We start from the raw sequence: 24,604 nt of genomic DNA on the forward strand, positions 1-24,604 counted from the left end.
CACACACACACACACACACACACACACACACACACACATCTGAACACTTACTCCCACACAAATACACACAAACACACCTCTACACTTACTCTCATACAAATACACATAAACACACCCCTTTGTTATACCACAATTAAATATGTATGATTTTTATTTGGAAACTTCGCTGGTCTGTCTTTAAACCGTATCTTTTTTATGCTATTATATCATTGTCGATTGCTTGTTTCTGTAAAATAAATAAAACATTTTTATTGTAAACTATTTTTTGTTCCATCTGGCAACTAATAATAAATATTTTTATTAAGGATTATCGAAGGCATAATTTCACGTAGAATTAAAGAAAAATGCAAAAAAATATATATTTTCAAATTATTGTACGTCTTTTCAAAACCAAAAATGTAAGATTTTGCCACGGCAAGAATGAAAAATTTTCTATCTTCAAATCATTAGAGATTATTTGAATTAAATACAAAGTCTTCTTTATACGAGAATCGATGTACCAAAGTTTGGTATGAACTTCAAAAGGCATTATCTACCGGTCGAAAAGTAATAATATTTTAGTTATATAAAACTTGTAAGTATATTTTTAACAGATCTTAAAAAAAAATATCGTTTTTGTCTAATTGCATGTTTACTTTTTTTTTATTGCGCGATGTAGAAAAAACATCGTTTTAAAATGGCAAAATCGAATGATTTCTTCATATTTCGTGGGTTATTATCGTAAATTGTCGGCCTCGTGGTGTAATGGTCAGTGTATTTGTCTACCGCGCAAGAGGTCTCGGGTTCGATTCCCGGCATGGTTGATATGAAATATTATTTGAAAGAGTGTTTTTACACTAGAATATTTCATAGTCCTTTGACTGGCGCCTGAAGCGTAAGACTGATCATCTTACCTTCACGTATCAAAAATAATCAATATACGTTGCGATTGGTGTACCAATGCAGTGCCCTATGCACCATTAGGTGCGGAAAGGGAATGATGATGATGAGGATGACAGCCTTAACAATACAATAATGCAAAATATTTCGTACATATTATTTTTATTGTGTAAGTACTTAGGTACTTAATAGTCACCTTTTGATAACAGTACCTACACTATTTTCCTCAAATAGTAATAATATTAATGCTTCACCACATTTAGGAAAAAAAAAAAAACACCTTGAAGGGCGCATAAAGAGTTTTGTAAAATGGAAACTCTGCACCCGAGCCTCTTTAGCTCAGTGGTAGAGCACTGGTCTCGTAAACCAGGGGTCGTGAGTTCAATCCTCACAGGAGGCACTCGCTAGAGGTTTTTTATAATGTTTATTCAAAATTTCATTTTAAATAAAATTTGAAATAATAATCGAATGTCTTTAATAGATATTGTATTAAAAAAAACATGTGAAAAATAATACATGTCTTCGGTGGTATATACACCTACGCCACTGCGGCCACTGAGGCGGTAATTTCGAAAGCATGTCCTTTTTTTTACCTGCGGCATTCTGATAGAATAAATCGCTTGTTGCAGCTTTTCTGTGTCCAAGGTGGGTATTTGTTCCGACGGTACTGGTGGCGAGGCTGACATCTGTTGGCCGAGGGAAATATCATTCAGGTTCCCGTCTTGGCTATTTTCTCCCAATTGTAGAAACGCTCCCCCACCGTTGGTGTTCAGAGCCTGAACAAGAGATGGCGGTAGTCTACCGGTGTATATTTGCCCAGCGGGTTTGGGATCAGCTAAAGCCGCACACCTGGAACAGGCGGCTTTCATTTCTTGCCTTATTTCTTTGACTACCTCCGCTCCGAAACAGCTCTCATAAATCTGTAAGAAAATAAATAAATTACTAAATGTTTCATCTTCCAGAAGACATTTTCGACATAAACCTATTGGGCCTTTTTACACATGCCACGCCAATCCACCCGGCCCGGTAATTTTCCGGGTACACCCTACAAAAGGTGACATATTTTGTATGCGTTTGTAGGATGTCCCGGTAAAATTACTGAAAATCAAAAATCAATTTTTAAATATCAATGAAAATTATTTTAATAAAAACGAACTACTTTAATTATTTTTTATGTCACTTCATAGAACAAAACAACCGATTTCCTACGAGTATCTAATAGAAAACTCTAAAATTGATGTAGTTAAGTCCATCAGAGATTTAGGAGTTGTTTTGGACGGTAAACTAACATACAACGAGCATATAGATAATAAAGTAAATAAATCACTGAAATTACTCGGCTTCATTAACAGAATGTCCTCTGATTTTACTAATGTCCGTACAATCAAAACTCTTTATTGCTCAACTGTTCGCCCTCTTCTTGAATATGCCCCCGTGGTCTGGTCTCCATTCTATTTCAATCGCATAAATCACATTGAATTAGTCCAACATCGCTTGCTTCGAAAAGTAGCGTGGATGCTTGGACTAGAGAGGTAATTATTCTTATGCTGAAATAGAGTCAATGTTCAATATTTCTAATCTACAAAAACGTAGAACTAATATTGACTCCACATATATGTTCGGCATACTAAATGGTATAATCGATGTTCCATCATTACTGGGACAAGTAAAATGCAATATTCTGACTCGCAGGTTGAGAAACAATGAAGTACTATTCATCGATCAGCATAGAACAAACCATGGCCTTAATTCTCCAATGACCCGTCTTTGTCGTATTGTTAACTCGAAACAAGATCTGGACTTTTTTGGTTTAAGTTTACAACGATTTAAACGAGCACTAAATAAATAGTCCAGCTCTTGTCTCGATGTCCCTTATGTTTGTCAATGCTCCTTTTCTTCTTTTTTTTAATGTTTTAAACTATTATTTTATCTTTATATTCAAACTCTATAAATTGTATACATGGACAATATACGTTAATAAATAAATAAATAAATGCTATCCACTCAATTTTTCAGTGATTAATTATTTTGAATAATATGTACATGTTTTTACAACCCGTGAAACCCCATCGATGAATTTACGCATCTACCAACTAGTTTTTAACAATACCTAATACATGGATAGATTAAAAAATAATAAGACATACCTTCATCATTGCATATTTCTTGAGGAATCTGTCATCGCTGGAACCGAAGGCATTTGCTGTAACCACCATCCCAAGAAGAATTACTGTGATGAGCCGCATCTGAGGAAAGAAACATGTTTTTAAATATTCTGTACTTAATCATTATTGTCGCAATGTTGATATAAATAAAAAATACGAAAAATAAAATTACATGTAAATTAAATGTTATTTTTTAGTAAATTTGTCCGACCCTGTCAGAGGAGCCATTGGCCAATCACTTGTAATAGATACCGTTCGTCAAATATTTACCATCGATCTAAACTTGTTACACAATCTACTTCTATTTACAAAACTGTCGAACTTGATCTTATGTTTTTCTTATTTTGTCCAAATCTTACAGTACCTATAGACAATACTTTTTTTTATGTGTCCATTCATCTCCGTGAACGCGAAAATCAAAGTGTGATTTTGCAGAGACTAAAAAATTATCTATTGTGTCAGAAATAAAAATATATATCGACATATGTATATACACACACATTATGCACAAAAATCAATAATATGCGTTTTATTATATTATTTGTGTAGGTAATTGGAATATGGTCATGAAGAAGAATGACAATATCCTATATAACCCTTCTATACAATTTGCCAAACTCACGGTGAAAGGGGAAAAGAAAGCGGTAGAGTTAGATAAAATTAAAATGTATTTAGCCATAATTTTTTTTAGTATTAGTGAAACCGGTAGGAAGACCCTGAGTTTTTAAAACGGTTTTCGGGTATGCGGAGAAAATGCTTTTACTGAAATATTTCAGTCCCTGTGGCTCAATCACAAATAACTATCGACGTGCTAATAAGCGACGTGATAACAATTTCTCACCACGGTTGCTTATCGCGATCACAATGCAACATCCGTGAACACCTTATATTAAATGTCAAAATATTTATGTTTCGCGACGTATAATCCTATTTTCACATATTCGAATTTCACCGGTGTAAATATAGAAAATATTCCGAAACGGCTATTTTTTTATTTTTTTTTTTACAAAAAGAAATATTTGACCGGTGCCCTATTCAACGGGTTTGACGATGATGACTACTTACGATTGGAAAATGGAAATCAGGTTACGGTATTGAGATTTGAACCTCGGACCCCAGATCCGCGAGTCAGCGACACTGGCCCAGTTCGAAACACGAACGAACACTCCGTGACTCTTGCGCGTCTACTTTTCTGGTTTCAATCCTCCGAGGTGGTTCGGTTTGCGGCGAAGCTCTGTTTCTCCTCTGCCACTCCGGTCTGTCCCGTGTGGCCCTCTTTAGATCATCGAGGTATTCTCGACGAGGGCGCCCCCTGTAATCTGGCCCCTCAGAAATTCCCTCCATTACCTATGTAGAGACCCCATCCCATGACCCATGACGCATTATGCGTCCGATCCATCTAACACGTCTTTCGGAGATGATCTCCTCCATCGATTCTACTAAAAACTTCGCCATTCTTTGAAATTATCAGAATTCTTCTGATAGACACCACGTCTCGCGGCACACATTGGAGCATGCTCAGTTTCAGGTCTGCACTTTATTTCAGAACTGACATCAACACTAAAGAAAAATAACATCTAAATGTCGGTCGTGCGCGTCGGTAACTTGATCGCATAAACAAAACATATAGGTAGTCGTGTATTTATGTACATGTCGGGTAGTCTAGTATATTACCTATATAACATATTGAGCGTAGAGATTAACTGTACACCGTCGTGGATTATATCTTATCTCTCGTAATAACACGATTTATTTTAAATGTACTTTTTATCCTGTTACATAAAGCCGATTTGCATAGTGAGTGGGCTAAGGTCTATGACTGCTGAAATATAGTAATAACGGTTATACTTAATTTTTATGACGCAGGTAGTGATGTATATTTATGTATAGTACAATGTTGAGACGTCGAGAGGCACAGAAAATCAAATAAATATTAGCGTTAGCGTCTCGGGCGATGGTTAGTTGGCATATACTTGTATTTGCCTGTCATACCTAAACGAAACCATTAACCCGGCTCCCGGGGACCTAGTCACTTTCTCAGTTCTCGCTGGAGTCATTCTCCTTCAGCGCGTCCACGTCGCGGGGGTGGGCACCTTTCACTTCAGCAGACCGAAGCGTTCAGGTGATCAAGTTTAAATAAGGACTCAGTATTGCGGGGTACGACGCGATCCCTCGCAATCCCGTGAAGACCTCAACGGCGGAGACGAAGCGCATCACTACGGCGGAGCGGGCGGAAGGGGTACGAATCTTCTCTCGGGCCACCCGGACACACTTCGGGCTGTGGGCTGTTGGAAGATAGCGGCGCCGGCGTCGGGCAGGACGTCGTGTCGAGGATGGCAGCGGAGGAACAATAGTCAACGGTGGCATCCCAAGCCCCCGTTAGCGAGAGGGCATACTGTCTCGGCGTCAGGTGTCGGAAACCGGCCGTAAAAAAACAAACCAAATGACAAATCTCCTCAATCCGACGCGACGTGTAGATTGAAGACTGGGAGGGCTGACCCCGAGTAAATGGGACATCCAGTCAGGAGGAAGAAGAGCGTCCCTCTCCGCGAAATATTCCCTCACATTACTTTTATAATTTATAATTGTTAAAATGTGAAATAAATGAATCAGCACAACTCGCCGGCTAGAACTAGTGACATCATAGACTGAGTAATTTCAAAATTGATAATACGATACACTAATTGTTTTTTTTAAATTAAAAATAATAATACATATATTTAACACATAACTTTCTTAACATATTACAATAGTGATGAAGAACATTTTAAAGAAGGCAATATAGAAGTCTAGGCATCTACAGGGCTTATGACCTGTCATTGGCTGGTTTAAGTGGCCACTTTACACATTATGTAACATTCACCATTCTGCCCATATTTTAACATCTATATTACTTCAATTCTTTCATCTGTTGATGTTTGTGAAGTTAAAGAGCTGAAACCTTTATTATGCGAGTGAGATTCATCTAATTGAATTTCAGGCGTGGCCTAGTATGTAGGTGAAATAATTCAATTAGATGAATCTCACTCGCATAAAAAAAGGTTTCAGCTGTTTAACTTCACAAACATCAACAGATGAAAGAATTGAAGAAATATAGATGTTCAAATATGGGCAAAATGGTGAATGTTACACAGTGTGTAAAGTGGCCACTTAAACTAGCCAATGACAGGTCATAAGCCCTCTAGAGGCCTAGACTTCATCTCTGTTGTAATATGTTAATGTTAACAGCTCCCCGGGGAGTTGAATCCAGTCCTTGTCTACAAAAATTTGGACAAACTCAAAATATTGTCGACTTAACTTTCCCATTGTTGTGTCCGTCACTGGCCTCGATGGTTCGGACCGTAAACAAATAAAGTTATTAGTACCCGGGGTACAGTAAAGTTTCTCAACCAAACACAGAAAGAATATCACGGTACATTACCTAGATAAATACACATTTGCACCCACACCCACACATTCCCACAGGCAATGCCATAATAACAGTGTATGACCGCAATATTTGTAGTCTTGTGGTAAAGAATCATTAAATTTTAGATTTAAATCTGGTTCTGTTATTTTTATATTATAAGAAGAACTTCCGTAGAACTCTGGTAAGAAGTTCGGAGGAATAAAGCAATGACGGGTTATCGTCCAGCGGAAGGATCCAGAGGTCCGAGGTTTGAAATCCGCTCTAATTTACGTGTTTTTTTTTTTTTTTAATAAAAACCTTTATAAAATAAAAAAATAAACAATACATTCAGTGAAAAAAATGGAACACTTAAGGTTGAACTTGCCAAAAAAAGTCTGGCTCTTGTGTTTGGCAAGTTTAAAAAATAACATAAAAAATAAACAAAAAACGCAAAAAAAATAATAAAATAAATAAATAATTAAACAATTTAAAAAATTGAGAAAATATAACACTATTTTTTTAAAAATAAAAACACAAAATTTAATAAACACAGGCACATATTATACATACATCTTTATTTCCAAAATACAGTTAATGTTAATTATGTCAAGAAGCTTTTCTTTAATTTATCCTTAAATTTTTCGTAATTTATTTCTTGACGTAGATTTTGTGGTAAATTATTGAAAAGCTTCCGTCCTATGTAAGTATAATGATGTTTGGCTGTGGTAGTTTTAATTCTCTGTAGAGCGAGGCATCCTGTTCTTAAACTTTCCGTAGATATCCTCCACTCTTAAAACATTAAATTCTTTGAACAGTTCGGTAGTTGAGAACAAGGATGGTTTATCTAGTATTATTTTAATGTTTTTTTTCTGTCAAACTTTTAAGGGTCCAAGACGAGCGTTATAAGCCCCTCCCCATCCAACTATTGCATATTGAATGATTGACTATACAAGAGCATAATAAACTGTCTTCAATTGATCCGTCGATAAGATACCTCTAAGCTTTAAAAATATGTGGAATAGTTTTCTTAGTCTTTTGCACATTGAAAAATGTTTTCATAAAGTTATTTATAACCAAATTTAAGCAATCAAAGTATGTTGAGAAACAATATTTTGACACAAAGGTAGCTCTATTACGTTGGTACAGTGCCCGACAGTAAAATAAATACATCGGGCTTTAGTCTTGTGAGGCTGTGAAAATATCATTAATTTACTCTCAGAACAGAGTATGTCTAAGTTCAAAATAAATTGTAAGAATGGCAATGTAATGCACTGGCATGCCTGTTCAATATTGCTCTAGAAAAATCCACGAGAGCTATTAGAACTATTTTTAGAAAGACCGCCCAGATGCCTATGCAAGTGAGTAAAGCTAGATATTACTAAATATTATATACATAATTTATTTTTATTCCGTTTCCGAACCCTACAAGTTGGTCACCCCATCACGTACCAAGAAATCAGAACAGAACTAGAAACTAATTTCTGGTATTGAGGGGCATTGTTTTAACAAATTGAACCAAATCGCCTAACTCCGCAAAATGTTCAACTCTATTATTCGTTAATTATTTCTCACGCTAAATCGAGTATGACGTAATTATTGTTGTTTCACGAGTTATCGGGTTTTTACTGTAAGGTCCGGGTCGGTAGTGCAGTGGTTAGCGCGCTGTACTCCTTACTCTGTACTACCGCGCCTTGGGTTCCCTGTTATATTTTATTTATTATGTATGTATAATATAACACGGAATAATCTTATACCGAAATATTTAACAAGTGAAATTGTAATAAATGAAAATATACATAATTACAGAACTAGAAATAGGAATACGATAGGGCTACCCTACCAATCAAGACAAAAAGAAAATCACAAAATAGCTTAATACACAATGAAAGGTTAAAGCTGTTAAATGAGATTCCTGAAAAAATGAACAAGGAAATAAATCCTATTATTTTTTTAAAAAATATTATGTTTATTGTAATAATGTAGATTTGTAAATTAGTATATAGTAATGAAAATAATAATTATAAATATTAATTAATATGCAAATCTAATATTAACTAACTAAAAGAAATAAAAATAATTAATCACATCATCATCATAATTTCCTTTCCGCACCTAATGATGCATAGGGCTCTGCATTGGTAAACCAATCGCAGCGTATCTTGATCATTTTCTTTGTTACATAAAGGTAAGATGACCAGTCTTACGCTTCAGGTACCAGACCAGAGACTATGAAATATTCTAGAGTGAAAACACCATTTTAAATCAATATTTCAAATCAGCCATGTCGGGAATCGATCTCGAGACCTCTCGCATGGTAGGCAAACACGCTTACCATTACACCACGAGGCCGACGGTAATAACGGTATGTAATAATAAAAAGTGATATAATAATTATCATTCCCTTGCCCGACGTCCGTACCTATTAAACAAATATTAAAACCACTTTCAAATAATTAAAAAAAAAATCCTTATCAAGAATTGAACACGGGTCCACAAGAACACTGGGAAAGCTGGCCAATCAGCAGACCCTCAATGCGGTTTAATTCCACTGGATTTCCTTTTTCAGGATTTTCAACGAAGAGTTCGGTCACGTCTTTCACTAGGACCCAAAAAACTCTATTTTTTCGCTACAAAATGAATGACTAGAATCTGATGCGAACACCGAATGTTAAGGATCTGGGCGTTAGATTTGTGAGCACCCTGACATTTCAAGAACACATAGAGACAATCAGTGGTAATGCATGGAAGATGTTAGGATTCGTTCTGCGTACTGCCGGGGTTTTTGAAAATACCCGCGTACTGAGAACTCTCCTTGGTGCTAAGTAGACTCGAGAGTGGCTCGATGATTTGGGGGCTACGTGAACTCGAGTACTCTCTTATGATAGAGAAAATTCAAAAGAAGTTTCTGAGATATCTCTACATGAGAGAGTGCGGGTATTATCCTTGGATCTATCCGACCGAGTTTCTCCAGGGTATGCTTGACTACAACAGTTTAGAGACTAGAAAGAATGTGTATTTGACTACATAGTTTTATCGATTGTTGCGCGGTATTGTCGATAATCCTGAGATTATGATGAGCATTGGTTTGTATGTTCCTGATAATTACCTAAGACAGCGTCAGCATAGATTGTTTCATATTCCGATATACGAGACCAACCTGCCGATGGTTATGCCTGTTGGAATGGCTGCCGCTATGCTGAATAACATCGCTCTGGATATTGATCTGTTCCATGTATCCGAAGGGGTTTTCCGGAGCAGGATTCTCCTACTACTTTGACATGAATCTCTTTCGTGTATTTTTTTTCTTTTTTATAATATGTGAGGAATTGAATGTATGTTTGTAATTTATATATGATATTTAAATAAATAAATTTAATTGAATTTAATTGAATGAGCTACTGCCCTATCATTTGTGATCCGAGACCTATTCAGTTGACTATGGTATTTTTGTTTCTCTATCCATTGCTATATATGTAAAACTAATTTTAGACCAATGCAATAGTGGAGATTAACCGTCATTGTTTAAACACGCCTCACATGTGTTATTTTTATAACACATATGAGGCGTGTTACAACACAGGTATCTAATTTTATTTCTTTTTTTTATTAAGTGCATGAATTAAGATGTAAGTGATTCTAACTGTCAGTAGGGTCGCAGTGCGTCACATCTGGCTGGAAGGTGTGATTTTATAAAATGCTGCGAACGCCCAGTTGCATTCTATCGACAACACTACTGACTAGTCCAATTCGTCAGCGTCCACGTCGTGAACCCCGGGCGATGTGATCACACTCATAACGGTGTGATCACAGCAGATAACATGCGAGTTTCTAGCGCCTCCAAACCAGAATCGACCAGCTAAGGGAAGGTAACCCCGACAGACAAATCCACCAGAAAAGGCGACGGGAAACCACTCTGGTCATCTCCCAGAAATCACAATGGCGAGTACATTCAATAAGCAGTTGTGCTGGCTGCGGAATACAAGAGTAGCGCAAGACCGAGATGCTTTTACTGTAGTGATCGTCAACGTCAAAGGGACCTTACAAAGCACCGCAAGAAGAAGATGTAATATTTTGTAATGCACATATACCTTATATGAATAAGATAATTTTAATTTTAAAAAAATAATATTTTTGTCTCGATTCAGTTGCGTATTTTGTGGATTTGTTTTGTTTAATAATAATTAACAGAAACAATGTAAAATATAAAAACATCCGCAACATAAAATGCCAACAAACAATCTTCAGTCAACTTTTTATTATCTTTGTAATTATCGTGGGAAAAAGGTCTCGAATAAAAAGCAGACGGGTGCACTTGGGCGATCTTGCAACTTGTATGTTATACCTACATTTTCAATTAATTATTTACTTAAATGTTTTCCGTTTATTGTTTGGTGATTTCATGAAAAGTAAGTTAGGTGTCTGTATTAATAATATTTCCGTTCTCCCGGCGGAATGAATTATACAATTCTATGTGAAATGGAACCAGATCCTTAGACGAGTGTTTCAATGTTGTGGTAAACGTCATAAAATAATATCATTTTATCTATTTTATTTTTTATTTTATTGAAATAGACGGCACTTAGTGCCTTTTACATATAATAAAATACATACATGTAAGTGAAATAAGTAAAATATAGTATTTAAAAGAAATTATTACTAAACAGTTATTTACAAATTAAAGAGTCAAAAAAAAGATACATGGTTTAAAAATAATATTACTAATTATAAAAATACTTGAAAAATTAATGATTTGGTAATAGAAATATTTTGAACCTGTAAAAAAAGAGAAAAAAAACAAAGAAAGCAACACATATTAATAAATAAATAAATAAAAAAAAATTTAATAACACTAAACGAAGATTTTTCTTTTTTAAATTAGATGTATTATTATTTAAAACTACTACTTAGGTAACTAATATAAATATATATATAAATACATACTGATAAAAAAATTGAAAAGAGAAATATTTTGTACTTTTAAATAAAATCAAGAAAAGAAAAGAAAAAAAAAACATTAATAAAGAAATTTAAACAATTTTGAAGAACACCAATTAATAAAAAAAATGTTATCTAGAACTATTAGGTACTAGCTTCTCCTACCCATAAAATACACGTGAAGGGCCGTTGTATATAAACTAAACTTAACACGCAATGAGTCGCCAACGTCTTGGTACTTATTGCCTAGAGCGTGAAGTCTATTGATGACTGCATTTTTACCATATGAAGTCGAAGTATTGTTGCCACAGTATTGGTAGGTTTGCCGAGTCACTATTATGACAAACTTGTGATCGTGTGGTTCCGCGAGTATCAGTTTATTTTAAAATGACCTCTGTATATGTGTACTCCCTTGATACATATATGCACAGGTACAAAAGCCTTGGTGTGGTAAAAAATCGCCGATTCCAAAGAGTTAATTAGTGCATGTAATAATAAATCTATCATATAATATTTTAATCTTATAATTTAAGAAATCAAACACTGATTTGAGTATACTGAACACATTATTTTATTTTTACAAATATAAAAACAAAAATTTCGTGACGATTGTTTCGCCTTGCCAGGGCATTTTCAAACAAATGTGAAGATGAGATGGACTGAATGAATTCGTTTTCCCCGCAATTATGATCGATGCACACGCTATATATAATTCATAAGATTAATTTTTATTCGTTACTTAAGTACCTTGAATTATATAACTTTATAAAGACATTCAATCCATTTAATCTTCACATTCGTTTGAAAATGCCCTAGCAACGCGAAACAATTGTCACGAAAGTTTTGTTTTTATATTTGTAAAAATAAAATAAAACGTTCAGTAGACTCAAATCAGTGTTTGATTTCTTATATAATAAGTTTAAATATGGTGTCCTACAAAATATACAATAAATCAATCGACAATTATTTTATGTTTTGCTAAGCAGTAGATATCGGTTATTCGCGAAGTACTCCCTCGAATAAAAGTTCCAATCGATGTCCATTTTCACCAAGATCTGTGTGGTCTTTGTGCACCTCCGTGCGTGTGGTCAGTGGTCAGTGGTCAGTGGTCAGTGGTCAGTGGTCAGTGGTCAGTAGTAGTGGTAGTGATAATGTCAGCAATAGAAGAGTACTCTCAACAGTCAATTAGGTATTTCTCTACCAGAGGCGTACTGCTGTATCCGTGTACGAGGCAATTACGTGGCTACGCATGTATTTACCATTTACGGCGTATGTCGATTACACCAGCATACATTGTAGAAAATGGTACAAATACTCTGGGTAAAGAAACTTCACAAATGTAATGAAATGTTTATATCAAATGGAATCATAAAAACAATAATCAAGGATCAACATGCACGCATTTACAATAGGTAGGACTCCAAGGAATTCTTTTTTTTTAAAGGAATAACCCGCTAAGTTTCTATTTTAAAGGCTTGTCAGCGGGTAAGAAATAATGAATATGGAAGAAAGTTATTAATTATGCACCCCAACACCAAGACCAATTGAGAAAAAAGTTGAGGAAATGTGGATGTTCAAACATAGGCAGAATGGTGAAGGTTACACAGTGTGTAAAGTGGCCACTTAAACCAGCCAATGACAGGTCATAAGCCCTGTAAATGAATTGACTCCCGTATTCCCTTTTCAAAAATGTTTTCTTTCTCTGTTGCAACAAATTTATTAGTTTAAATAATTATTTTTGAAATGTCACCGTCCCATGCCCGCCCTGCCGCCCCAGCCGCCCCCGGACTGCGGTCAAAAGTCCCAGTAGACCCATTCAGCCACTCACTCCCCCTGCACTTCTTCACTCTCAATAAAAATAATAACGGAGCCATAACCGGTTTCGCCGTCTGCAGCGACTCTCCGACAAACCGACGCGCGACGGTTTGATGGCTGAACCACTCGCGCTCACTGCGCTTTACCACCTAGCAACTGAAGCCAATACAAATCTTGTATTTGCTGTAGTTAAGTAAACATCTCTATCCATTGAAATTTAAAAGACGCCGCGATACGTTTCGACGCCGACGGCGCGGCGCCTAGCGACGCACGACGCTAGCGCCGCACCCGATGATACATATTGCACTACATTGGAACACCGTATGCAGCTTATACTGATTTTCTGTAAAACAAATGTGACTAGTCTTACAATTCTGAGGTGCTATTCTGAATCTTCTCTACCCCCTCAAAATTGATTAATTTTTGCGTGCTTTTACACTTTCTTTCATATCTGGCCTCACTGATAATTGAACTTCAAATAAATATGAACACGTGAAATCAAACGTGATGATTTTCATTTACGATCATTATGACGACCTTAAGCATTACCTAAAACACTTAATTAGATTGAATTGACCAAACAGTATTCGTTTTTTCAACAGTTTTATTCACATTCGACGTTTAATCATCAGTGTGGCCATTACATGAAGCAAAGTGTCGTCGCACTAAAAAAACAATCCCCAAATTTACCACTCTCTAGGGGGTAGAGAAGATTTAGAATACCGCCCCAGGTACCAGTTCAAGAATAGCGAAATATCGCGATGTTAAACCGCCTTTAAAACAAATATTTCACGTCGACCCCGCCAGGAATCAAATCAGGAAACTGAAGCGTGTTAGGCGAATGCGCCAACCACAACTCTAGGAGGGGGACTTATTCCTATTTGATTTTCTTTACCGGAATTTTCGGTTGAGAGTAGCCATCGAGTCGAAAACTCCTGTCGAGGATTCTTGTTCACACACAGCACTGTGCGCTTTAACCGACTGGACACAGACAGCTAATAAAATATGACGTTTATTTACACGTAAGTAAAAAACATTTTTAGGTACCTACATATATATTATTTGGTTTATTGATGAATACACATAGGTGCCTATGTAGATATTTTCAAAAGTATCATAATAAAATTTATTGAAAATCCGATTTCGACTAAGCAGTTAGGGGTATTTCCTAAATTGTATTTTCTGTTAAATTAGATTCTTGACTCTTGACAGTCAATGTAAAATTATATGGATTTAAAGGCTATTTGAACAGAAGATACATATTACCTACTTTCGGACTGATTTCTAAGAGATTGTCTAATCTTCATTTGATCAATTAGTATCATATTGAATATATATATTGAAATAGTGGCCAACCAAAAAAGTATCGTGAGATTAAAATATACTAAAAGTAAATCAAACTTCTCACAAAATCCGATTATTTTACTGCAATATAATGTAATAAGTCGGAGAAAAACCAACTATCTCGTCATTTCCCGTAGTCCCGTAGTTTCCCGCCCAGAAAGGATAGAACGCCATATCCCTCCGTCTTTGCATACAGACCTGGTTTTCTTTGCATTCATACATCGTATCATGCACGCGCGCCGATTATTCCGTCGTTTGACATGTCCATTCAAGTATTTGTTGGATTTGGTCATGCTATGTCTTCCTCGGTCTTCCTTGATTTCAGCATCCATCAATAATCGCATTTTAAATTATTTTAGCTGTTCTTTCACTGAACATTCGCTCTACGTGTCCAACCCGACGCGGAACTCCTTCCTCGATTTTGCCGATAATGCTTATCTCAGATCTCATCCGGTGGACCTCGACATCTGTGCTCCTATCGTACATATTTTTATCACACATTCGTATTTCGACAGCAACCAGCCTTCGGACTGAATCAGTCAGTGGGAAAAATAAGCTCCAAATCTTGACCAGATTAAAGTCGATGTTTCTCATTAAAATTGAGTGGAATGTAATTATATTATAAATTCTTAGATAAGCGAAGCTGATTCTACAAAACCTTATTATGTCTCGATGTACCTATACTCGATATACGTAGGTAATATGTAGTTACATTTGACTTCTCCGTAATCCGCCGTAAGGGCCTGCGCGTTTATTAAATGATTTATTCGTCTTTTTAGTTCTCTGTTAGTGCAATCTATTTATATCTAGAGCTCAGCCGTAAGTGGAGGGGACTCGTAACGAGTTCTTCCACCTTCGGCAAGTTTAACACGTCTGGTGAACCCTTTTACTACCCTGGCTCGGGCGCAGCCTTCCTATACTTCATACGCTATACATAATAATAGGCGTATACAGCACGAATTCAATCAATCTAGTAGCAGCTAAATGTTCTTCATTTTTATCTTTTAATCAGGTGCTCCACAGGGCTTGGATTTTGGTCCTATAGTGTTCACTATATTCGTTAAATACCAAACAATTCATTTAATTATTTCCAAGACAATTTGCCAATTTTATTATAGAATATAGATTGATATGATAGGGATGAACTGCAGCTACATATTTAAATGAATTATTTAAGTACAAAAAGGCATTTTAGTTTTTTCATTTTAAGTTATTCTCGAAGTACCAATAAGAACCCGTTCTACTGAAATCTTGAGATGGACATCGCCATCCCCCTGCTCAGCGACATGAGTACACAAGGGCAATAAATATCATTGTCAATATCCTAAAACACAACATTTAGTCAATGTTATGTAACGTTAACATCGATTACAATAATGTTATCAATAGATTGGCAATTATTGGTAATACATTTGGGAATATTGTTGATATTTTTAACTCGAGTGATTCACAAATCAGGAGATTTAAGTTTGTAAGTGAAAATTCTTGATGGAAGTTCAATGTAATTTATTATAGAAATAAAAGACGAGTGATACTTTAATCCACAAATTTGGAATATCTATTCATCCGGCTGAATGTAATAAAACTGTAACTTATTTAGTATCAAATGAAGGTTTTCACTGAAACATGTTTTTTTGCAATAACACAAATAACGAGTGAAGAGTGCGCGTTCTATGGAAATGAAAATCTTTTCCTTTTTGAAGCACCTGCAAATTACAATTACATCGTATAATTACGCCTCTCTCAATTAATTCATAAAAAATTACAATTAATAACTCCCAGGACTTTTAAAAAGTCATTTTTGACGGTACATAACAATAAACATTTCTGTAACAACACATAAATCGATTGATACTATCAAATATAGTAAGAAAACACATTTAAAACATAAAAACTCGGTATTTTTAAATAGTATTTATAGAAACAATTGCTATCAAAAAAGGTAAGATATTTTTTAAGAGCTAAACTTTAAGATTTATTCGTCTTTTCGTTTTTAAGTTCATTGGATAGTTGATGAAATGAGGATCTGCCAATATTTTCCAGAATTTTTTTGCCAAGCTTTGTTGAGCAAAATTATACTCAATATGTACCAATAAATTTCGAGTTGCGAGTATTGCGGTATTACTTTGAAAGAAAGTATTTTGGTCTGTAGGTAAATATCATTGACGTGGGAATCCCATTATCATAATCAAGACTAGTAAATTCTGGACTTGCATTATAATAATGTTTAATAGAATATATTTATGAAAAAAGCCCAGCCCTGCTCTCCGTCGGCCATTGAGAGTTTGCCGTATCTAATATGTACACTATAGATGCGCAGCTACATCCTTCTACAGCCTACAGCCTACAGCCTGTAATACATTCTTCCCTCGGGCCTCGAGCCTCTAAGTTATTCTGAATATGCTGTTCGCTTATCCCTAACACTAGCCGCTTTTCCTACACGAGAACTTGATAACATAATAATTGACCACCAGAATGGACATAAAGACTCGCTTTAAAGGGAAATACAACATAACCAATTAGTTACATTACAATGGCCTTTAGTTTCTAAGCGAGTTTTCTTCCTCAACCTTTTCTGTGCCGCTAGGTATCGCTATGCCAGTAAAGTTCCCAGCGGGCTGCGAAATTTAAGGCAATTGTTAGAAACTCTCATTCGAACCGCCGCGCGCCGTCACGCGCCGTTCCTCGTGTCCTAAAATAACACAACAGATTTTTTTTCTTAAATCAACTACTAGTTAAGGGTAACGTCGGCTAGCAACCGGCCGCCATCATGCTCCAGGGGTGCAATTATGAATCTTCTCTATCCCCTAGAGAGTGGTTAATTTGGGGATATTTGTTTTTTCTATGCGACTAATTTTTGCTTCATATGTGGCCACATTGATGATTAAACGTCAAACAATATGAACACGTGAATTCAAACATGATGATTTTCATTTAGAACATTATTGCGACCTTAGCATCACCCAGAACACTTAATTAGGTTGAATTGACCAAACCGTGTTAGTTTTATTTCCGTTTTGGAAGCAGTTTAATACGCCATTTGACGTTTAATCATCAGTGTAGCCATCATATGAAGCAAAGTGTCGACGCAATAAAAAAATATAAATCTTTAAATTAATCGTGTTGTGGTCCTGTGGCTAGGGTCTCAGACTCACGGCTCGAATCTCACTCTACTTTAACTTGATTCCCATTTTCTAATCGTGAGTTATTTACAACTTGTTGAAAATGGCCCTCAAAATTAGATATTTGGGTAAATCATAAGAACGCAAATATACTTCTTTTTTGTTTATCACTCTCTAGGGGGTAGAGAAATTTCAGAATACTACACAGGGAGAGCTAAGGGAAAATATGTACAGCTTTACCATACATTCTAGCAGTGCCGCGCTGATCCAGCGTCAGTCTAATTAAAAAATGGCTAGTATTATTTGCTTTTGGATTTTCAGTGTTGCCCGCGCTAGCACTGAGATTGTGAAATTCTACCTTTGTTTTCATTATTATATTCTATGGCATGTTTTTATCGGCATGTAAATTTCGCACTATCAACGCATTCTCTCTACCCGCTCTAGAGAGCGTTTAGAATCTTTCTGCTGGTTTCGAAATTTCGATACTAGCATCTCGAGAGTCTCGGCATTGAAACTGTCTCGAACCTCTCGAAATTTCGAGAGTCTGGAGTCTCGAGTCTCGGATGGAAGCCGCAAAGCCCCACTTATTAAACATTCGAATGCACCGTGCACGCAGGGGCGAACCGTCTATAGAAGCGATTATGCTCAGCTTACCATTATTATATTTGACTAACCATAATAATGTTTTATTGTAACTTTATTTACAGAAAAACAAATAAATAATTACCATTTATTTTAAATAATTTCCAGCGCTTGTATTTTTATCCTAATATAAATATTAATATTAATAAAACGCGCTCAGCGCCTGCGGTAAGCCAAGAAACTGGCCGATTATTCCAGCTTATTTTTTTTAATACAAATAAGTCTTGTGAAAAAAAGTATACTATATTTTGAATGTCTTAACCCCAGTGCGGGTTTTTCCTTTGTAACTTGCAGATTACACAAATTATTTGAAGATTCTTGATTTAGAAAACAGTATTTCAAACATTGTTTTTTAAGAACTATTTTTCTTTTAGATAGTATTTTTGACATAAGACCATAATTACTTTTGTGCGTCATATTACAGGACTATATGTCCCGCTATATGCGCTCCACGCGGCCGTTTTTAGCACTATTAATTACTAGAACAATGCGGCCAGTTGACATTTCAAATGAATACCTAATATCTACTGAATTCACAGTGGTATTTTTTATTTATTTTTTAATGAATTTTGTATTAAAGTAAAGGATAATATATCTATATAATATAATATATCAGGAGATTACATAGTTTGAGTTGATTTCATGGATTAGAATTGTTGTATCACATAGAACCACAGAAAAATATATCAATTTTTAGTATATTATTACTTACATTATATTATGTACCTCCAATGTAGGTACAAATCCATGATATTTTTTTACAACTTACTTGTAAATAAAATCACCATTCGCCACTGCGTGGACGCATAGTTTATATACATAGTTTGTAGTAAGCGAATATCAAACAGTATTTTCATAGAAAAAATACTCTTTAATAATAAATCACTTCGTGAAATGGAACCATTTTTCGCCTCTCTGAATTCCGTTCTGGCTGTTCGTAAACGGAACATGTTTTCTCTAATTAGTTGAGTTAATCTCAATTCTCGCCACCTATTTCTGGATTCATCAGGCTTTGTACCGTTACGACAGCGGATTGCTCTTAAACTTCGTCCGGAGTATTAATGTTAATGGATTATTTATATAAATTCATTTCCGGCATGCATTCATAATACTTCGACGAGGGCCCTGTTAATACTGCCGCTACCGTGACTAAAATATAACTCGCAAAAAGGAAGGCGATTTTTTTTTAGTTTTATACTATTATTAAGTTTTTAATTAGAGTAATCACGCTAGCCGGCAAAGCACATTACTCTCCTAAACAGTGAAGGATAGAAGATATTTCAATGGTTTGTTTGTTTACCGACAAGAAATATATTCACTATATCTGTAGCATTCTGGTAGTTGAGAGTTGGAGCTCCTACTCCAGTTAGAGATTGATAGAGAAGACATGAGGTTGCTGTTTAATGTGTATTTAAAACATGGCGAATAAGATACAGCACTTGGTTGTGTTGTGCGAGCGTAGCAGCGATGATGGGTTGAAGAGACTGCACTTGCACTACATGCAGGAGATGAGTGAACTGGACTGACTGACTGAACTGAGCTTGGGCTGACTGACTGGCGTTGCCACGCCCTTTAGTCTCTTTATAGGTGACGTCCCTTTGTAGTTCACTTCTTCATGGTAGGGACGATGTGAAAGTACCGCAGAACAATGCTCTCGATTTAACGTGCAATACTATAAGAGTTGCATTATACGAATGTATTGGATTCGACAGAAAATGATGACATTGCTTTCTTCGGTCATCACACTATTTTAGGTGAAACGTTTTAGCACGTTTGTCATCGATTGTGGACCAAGAACCCTACATATTATTCATAGATCAGAGTAATAGCGCGCTACAGCTCGCGTTATTTCCCATCAAAGATAGTAGTGTTGCTGACCCTCGGCGTTAAAATTGTCAAACGTAGTATCTACCTACTAACAACCCTTTCGCTGTGACTTGAGTAAATCGATGCAGTTAAAAACATTTAAATAAGCGGTTCTACGTGTATTTGTCTTTTCGTGACTTATATGAAGGGCGCAGAAGTATTTTTTTTTAAAGTAATGATATCAATAATCTAATCCCATGTGATTAAATTTATGAAATTACTGCAAAAGATATAGGCTATTGTGATTTAAATAAAGCATCTTTAATCTGGTTTCCATCCATTATAAATTATTTAAATGTCTATCATGCAGAAATAATTACCAATTTAATAATTATAATGAAACAAGAGTACATTTAAAATAAACGCTTTGGATAATAGATGACAGATTGCTGACTTAATGTTTCTATTTAAGATTTTAAATGGCATTACCGACTGCCCCAATTTACTTAGTTTAATTAATTTCCATGTACCTTTTAAACGTACCCGTCATACCAAATTATTTTTCCGATGTAAACACTAATGCAGCAAAAAATGCATGCATACATAGAATTTGCAACTTGTATAATAATATTATTGGCCCCAATGCGAGTGACATATTCAACTTGAATAATAATAAATTCAAAAGGGATTTCAGCGACAGCACGCACGCATTGCTGTCGTGGGTGAGTAGCGATAAGTAAATACAATATTATTTTTAATTTACAAACGTAAATATGTACAAACATTTTATTTATATAGGTGCGAAGGTTTTCACGGTCACTGTTATTAATATGTTTATTTTTTCGGTGATACCGTGTGCTACGTTTCGGATACCATCGCAGGAGCCATCTTCAGGGTAAACTGAGTGTTTTGTAAAAAAAAGTATGTGTTTAAGTACTAGTAATTTATACCGTCTCGCAGTCGGCAGTAGGAACATTTCTATTCGTTTTTGTAGTATGTAGTGCTGGGAACCATGTTGAGTTTAATTTAAGCCTACAAAACTATCAGTTTACCCTGAAAATGGCTCCTACGGTGGTAGCCAAATCGTCGGAACAAATCCAACACACACGGTATCACCCAAAAAAGAAACATATTGATTTCGTTTATGGGTTTCCAAATTCTATTCTTGTATAATATAACTTTATTTATGACACATTATGTGTATTGTTAATTATAAGTTTGAAATCATTTTTAGTCTAGTATATCATAACCGTATTGTTGTATATATGACTGTAGATTTCAATAAATAAATAAAATAAAAAAATAATTTAAACATTTTTTACTACCATTCATGTTTGCAATATGCTCATGAGGATGAAGGACAATATCCAAAAAAGGACCTGCATGTAATTTTCCTAACTCACAGTGAAAGTAGTAGAGTTATATCAAATTAAAATCGCGATAGATGAAATTTTTAAAAGAGGAACTCGTTTATTGTCAAAAACACTATGGGCCCTACTTATAAACCTCGTATAAAGTTACACCTAGGCATAGTGTCAGAATAGGGATGGGAATACCATCCTTGTTATATGGTATTCCCATTCTAATTTTGCCAGGTTTATAAGTAAGGCCCATTGCCTTTTTTATAGTTCATTCAGATAAAAAATATACGTAATATTACAACTGAATACAATATTTTATACATATATTTACATTAACGTAAAATCATTACGTAAAAGAAAATGACAATTTTTGTGTACATAATGGTTTCTATTCGTGAAACAAATAGGAAGTCCCACCGTTCTTAAAACGGTTTCGGGTTTGTGGAGGAAGTACTTTTCCAGCTCGCTTTATTACTCGTATACCATTCAGATTTGTAGTACGTCGAAGGTTTTAAAACGGTTTTTGATTGCAGAAGAATTTTTTTTTGTAGATAAATTTACGGACAGTCCATTTTAAACACATTATATTAACATAAACTAGAAACAAAACAATAAAAGAAAAAGCAATGACAAATAATGGAGAAACATTATGGGATTCAGGTTGATTATAGGTGAACAGAATTTATTTATTTTATTGATTATTAGAGTTATTTAATTTACAACCAAAATAATGCAGATCCTGCAAATCTCACTATTGTGGGTAGAGGTACCTGGGGTGATATTCCAAACGCTCTCGCGGCCGTAGAAAAAGCTTTTATCTCACGTATTTTGTTTGTAAATAAAAGTGCTCAGAATAGCACCGCTGGAAAGCATAATTAGTTTTATGATGATCGAGAAACAGATTATGTAAAAACTAAAATATGTTGTATGCAACTACTATGGGGAACAGGAAATCAAAATGACATAAACAGACTACAAAGACAGCAAAATAAAATATTAAAGTTAGTATATGACCTACCCTATCTAACAGCAACTTAAGAACTTTTTAAACAAAATAAACAATTAAATGTAACTGAACTCTTCAAACTAGAATCTTTAAAATTTACTTATAAATTAGCCACTGATGTTATTGTAGACGAAGAATTAAAAATTGAAAAAAATTGTAGTTAACATGAACACAATACGAGAATATCAGAAAAATATCATTACGTCATACAACCTTCTAAAACGAGAAAAGGACAATCGAGACTAAAAAACCATGGACTGAAATTATACAATACACTACCAGACAAAACTAAACAAATGACTCAGACAACATTTACAAAAGATATTAAAAATATTATTGAATTTTAAAAGTAAAAATATTTTGTTAAATGTATGTAACCCGTAAGGGTTTATCAATGAAAAGATTAAAAAAAAAAAAAAATTAAAATTCATTATTTCTGAGTCTACGCGAAGGAACATTAATGGAATTTTGTTGTAGAATAGTTGAGACATGAAATAAACCATAGAGTATTTTAAAGATGCAGATTTATCTGTATTAAATCTACTTTTAGAAAGACTCGATAGATTAAAAAAAAATTCAAGCCGGTATAGTTATAGTTCAATCTTGGATAAGATTCTTAATTAGTAAGAAATTCGATGGAATTTATATAAATAACGTGTAAACCATATATTACGTAACAGAGGCGTACGAAGAATGGGACGAACCGACGAGCAGTCAAGTGTTCTTAAGGTAGATATATTATCGAAATCGGATTAACAAAGAAAAAAAAATTGGGCTATTTTTCTTGTACCAAAATAACCGATAACGGATTTAGCGCTGCCTACACTTAATTACAGTTGAATCGTTCTGGAATCGGAACACCGCGCACCGGTATAAAACCTTTCCAACAACCGCTTGCCTCGGACCTCTTTGAACCCTAAAGTTAAAGATTGAGGATGATTAGGTACTGAATTCCCACGAGAAGATACTAAACAACATAACACGCTACAAAACTGATTGTCCCTATAATTTCTTTACGTTTTCCGGTATATTTGGTCCCCATTATCACGTTCGCGAGTAATCTCGCGTGCTGAGGCCGCGTTCCCTCGACTCTGTACAAAACTTCGTCTAAAAACAATGAAAATTATACCTGTCGCCGAGTTACGAGTTACGAGTTACGAGTGATCAGATCGCCATTCCAAGATTTAGCCTCTATAATTTCGACACAACTGATGTTTAAATTACGATCTAACATTAAAATCCCATTTACTGAATACAAATACCTTCAATGCACACAATTCAGTTGATTCTAAAGACAGGCGAGATGTCATCCTACAATATGGAGCTAATAAATCAAGTCTTTTTCTCTTCTATAGGCGGGAAGCCTTATGTGAGATTACGACTCAATCTTCATTGGAAAAAATAAAAGAAATATTCATATTAGAGAAAAAGAACACTTAAGGTGCCTTAATAATAATAATTTTTCTGAATTCGCAAACCATCTGATAGGAAATAATCATAATTTCAATAAAGACACCGGATTAAAAGTTCTTCATGTTGAAAATAAAATATTAAAATTAGACAGCTTGGAAATCTTAGAAATTAAAAAAGCGACTCATAATAAGAAAAAAAAATAACCAAATAAACAATATTTTGTTTTGTCCACTCCTGTCCAGTTTTAAAAATCGTACCCATCCCACATTACGCTTCCCACACTTACAAGACAAAAATACTTGATTTTTTAGCTCCGTACGCAGCATTGATAAAATAAAATGGGATATAATTCATCAGAAAAGTATACCTTGATAAAGAAGCTCGTATAGCTTTAAAACCGGTCGGCAGAAAAAAAAAAAGTGCTTAAAAACAAAGGTATTTTTATTTATTTTATTTTTATATATTTTATTATTCCGTACAACCATGAAATCTTTATATGCCGGCACCCGGGATGTACGCAGGTTTACCAAATAAAATGACTGGCGTACAGTCTGTGTTAAACGCCGCAGAAAGACTATATATCTTCTTCACTCCCTTTCCTCACAGGATACACCAGACACAGCGTATCTTGATCATTTTTGTTACATGAAGGCAAGTTGATCAGTCTTTCGCTTCAAGTACCATTCCAGGAACTGTGAAATATTCTAGTGTAAAAACACAATTTTAAA

The 24,604-nt window shown here is 35.0% G+C and overlaps 1 protein-coding gene and 1 non-coding gene across 2 annotated transcripts in view; one reads left to right on the forward strand and one right to left on the reverse strand.

Annotated features, from left to right (window-relative positions):
- LOC148275093 (uncharacterized) overlaps positions 1-24,604 on the reverse strand; it is a 37,052-nt gene that overhangs the window by 5,732 nt on the left and 6,716 nt on the right. The window contains exons 2-3 of the mRNA XM_088236146.1: positions 3,027-3,125; positions 1,473-1,799 (exon numbers count right to left, since the gene is read on the reverse strand). Of these exons, the coding sequence (XP_088092272.1) occupies positions 1,473-1,799; positions 3,027-3,125 (426 nt within the window). The remainder of the gene's footprint in view (positions 1-1,472; positions 1,800-3,026; positions 3,126-24,604) is intronic.
- Positions 1,208-1,279, forward strand: TRNAT-CGU (transfer RNA threonine (anticodon CGU)). The gene has a single exon. It is a non-coding gene; the product is annotated as a tRNA-Thr (tRNA).

The sequence above is a fragment of the Micrasema longulum genome, unplaced genomic scaffold (assembly GCF_059751315.1).
Source record: "Micrasema longulum isolate JH-2025_06_02 unplaced genomic scaffold, ASM5975131v1 h1tg001516l, whole genome shotgun sequence".
NCBI lineage: Eukaryota > Metazoa > Arthropoda > Insecta > Trichoptera > Brachycentridae > Micrasema > Micrasema longulum.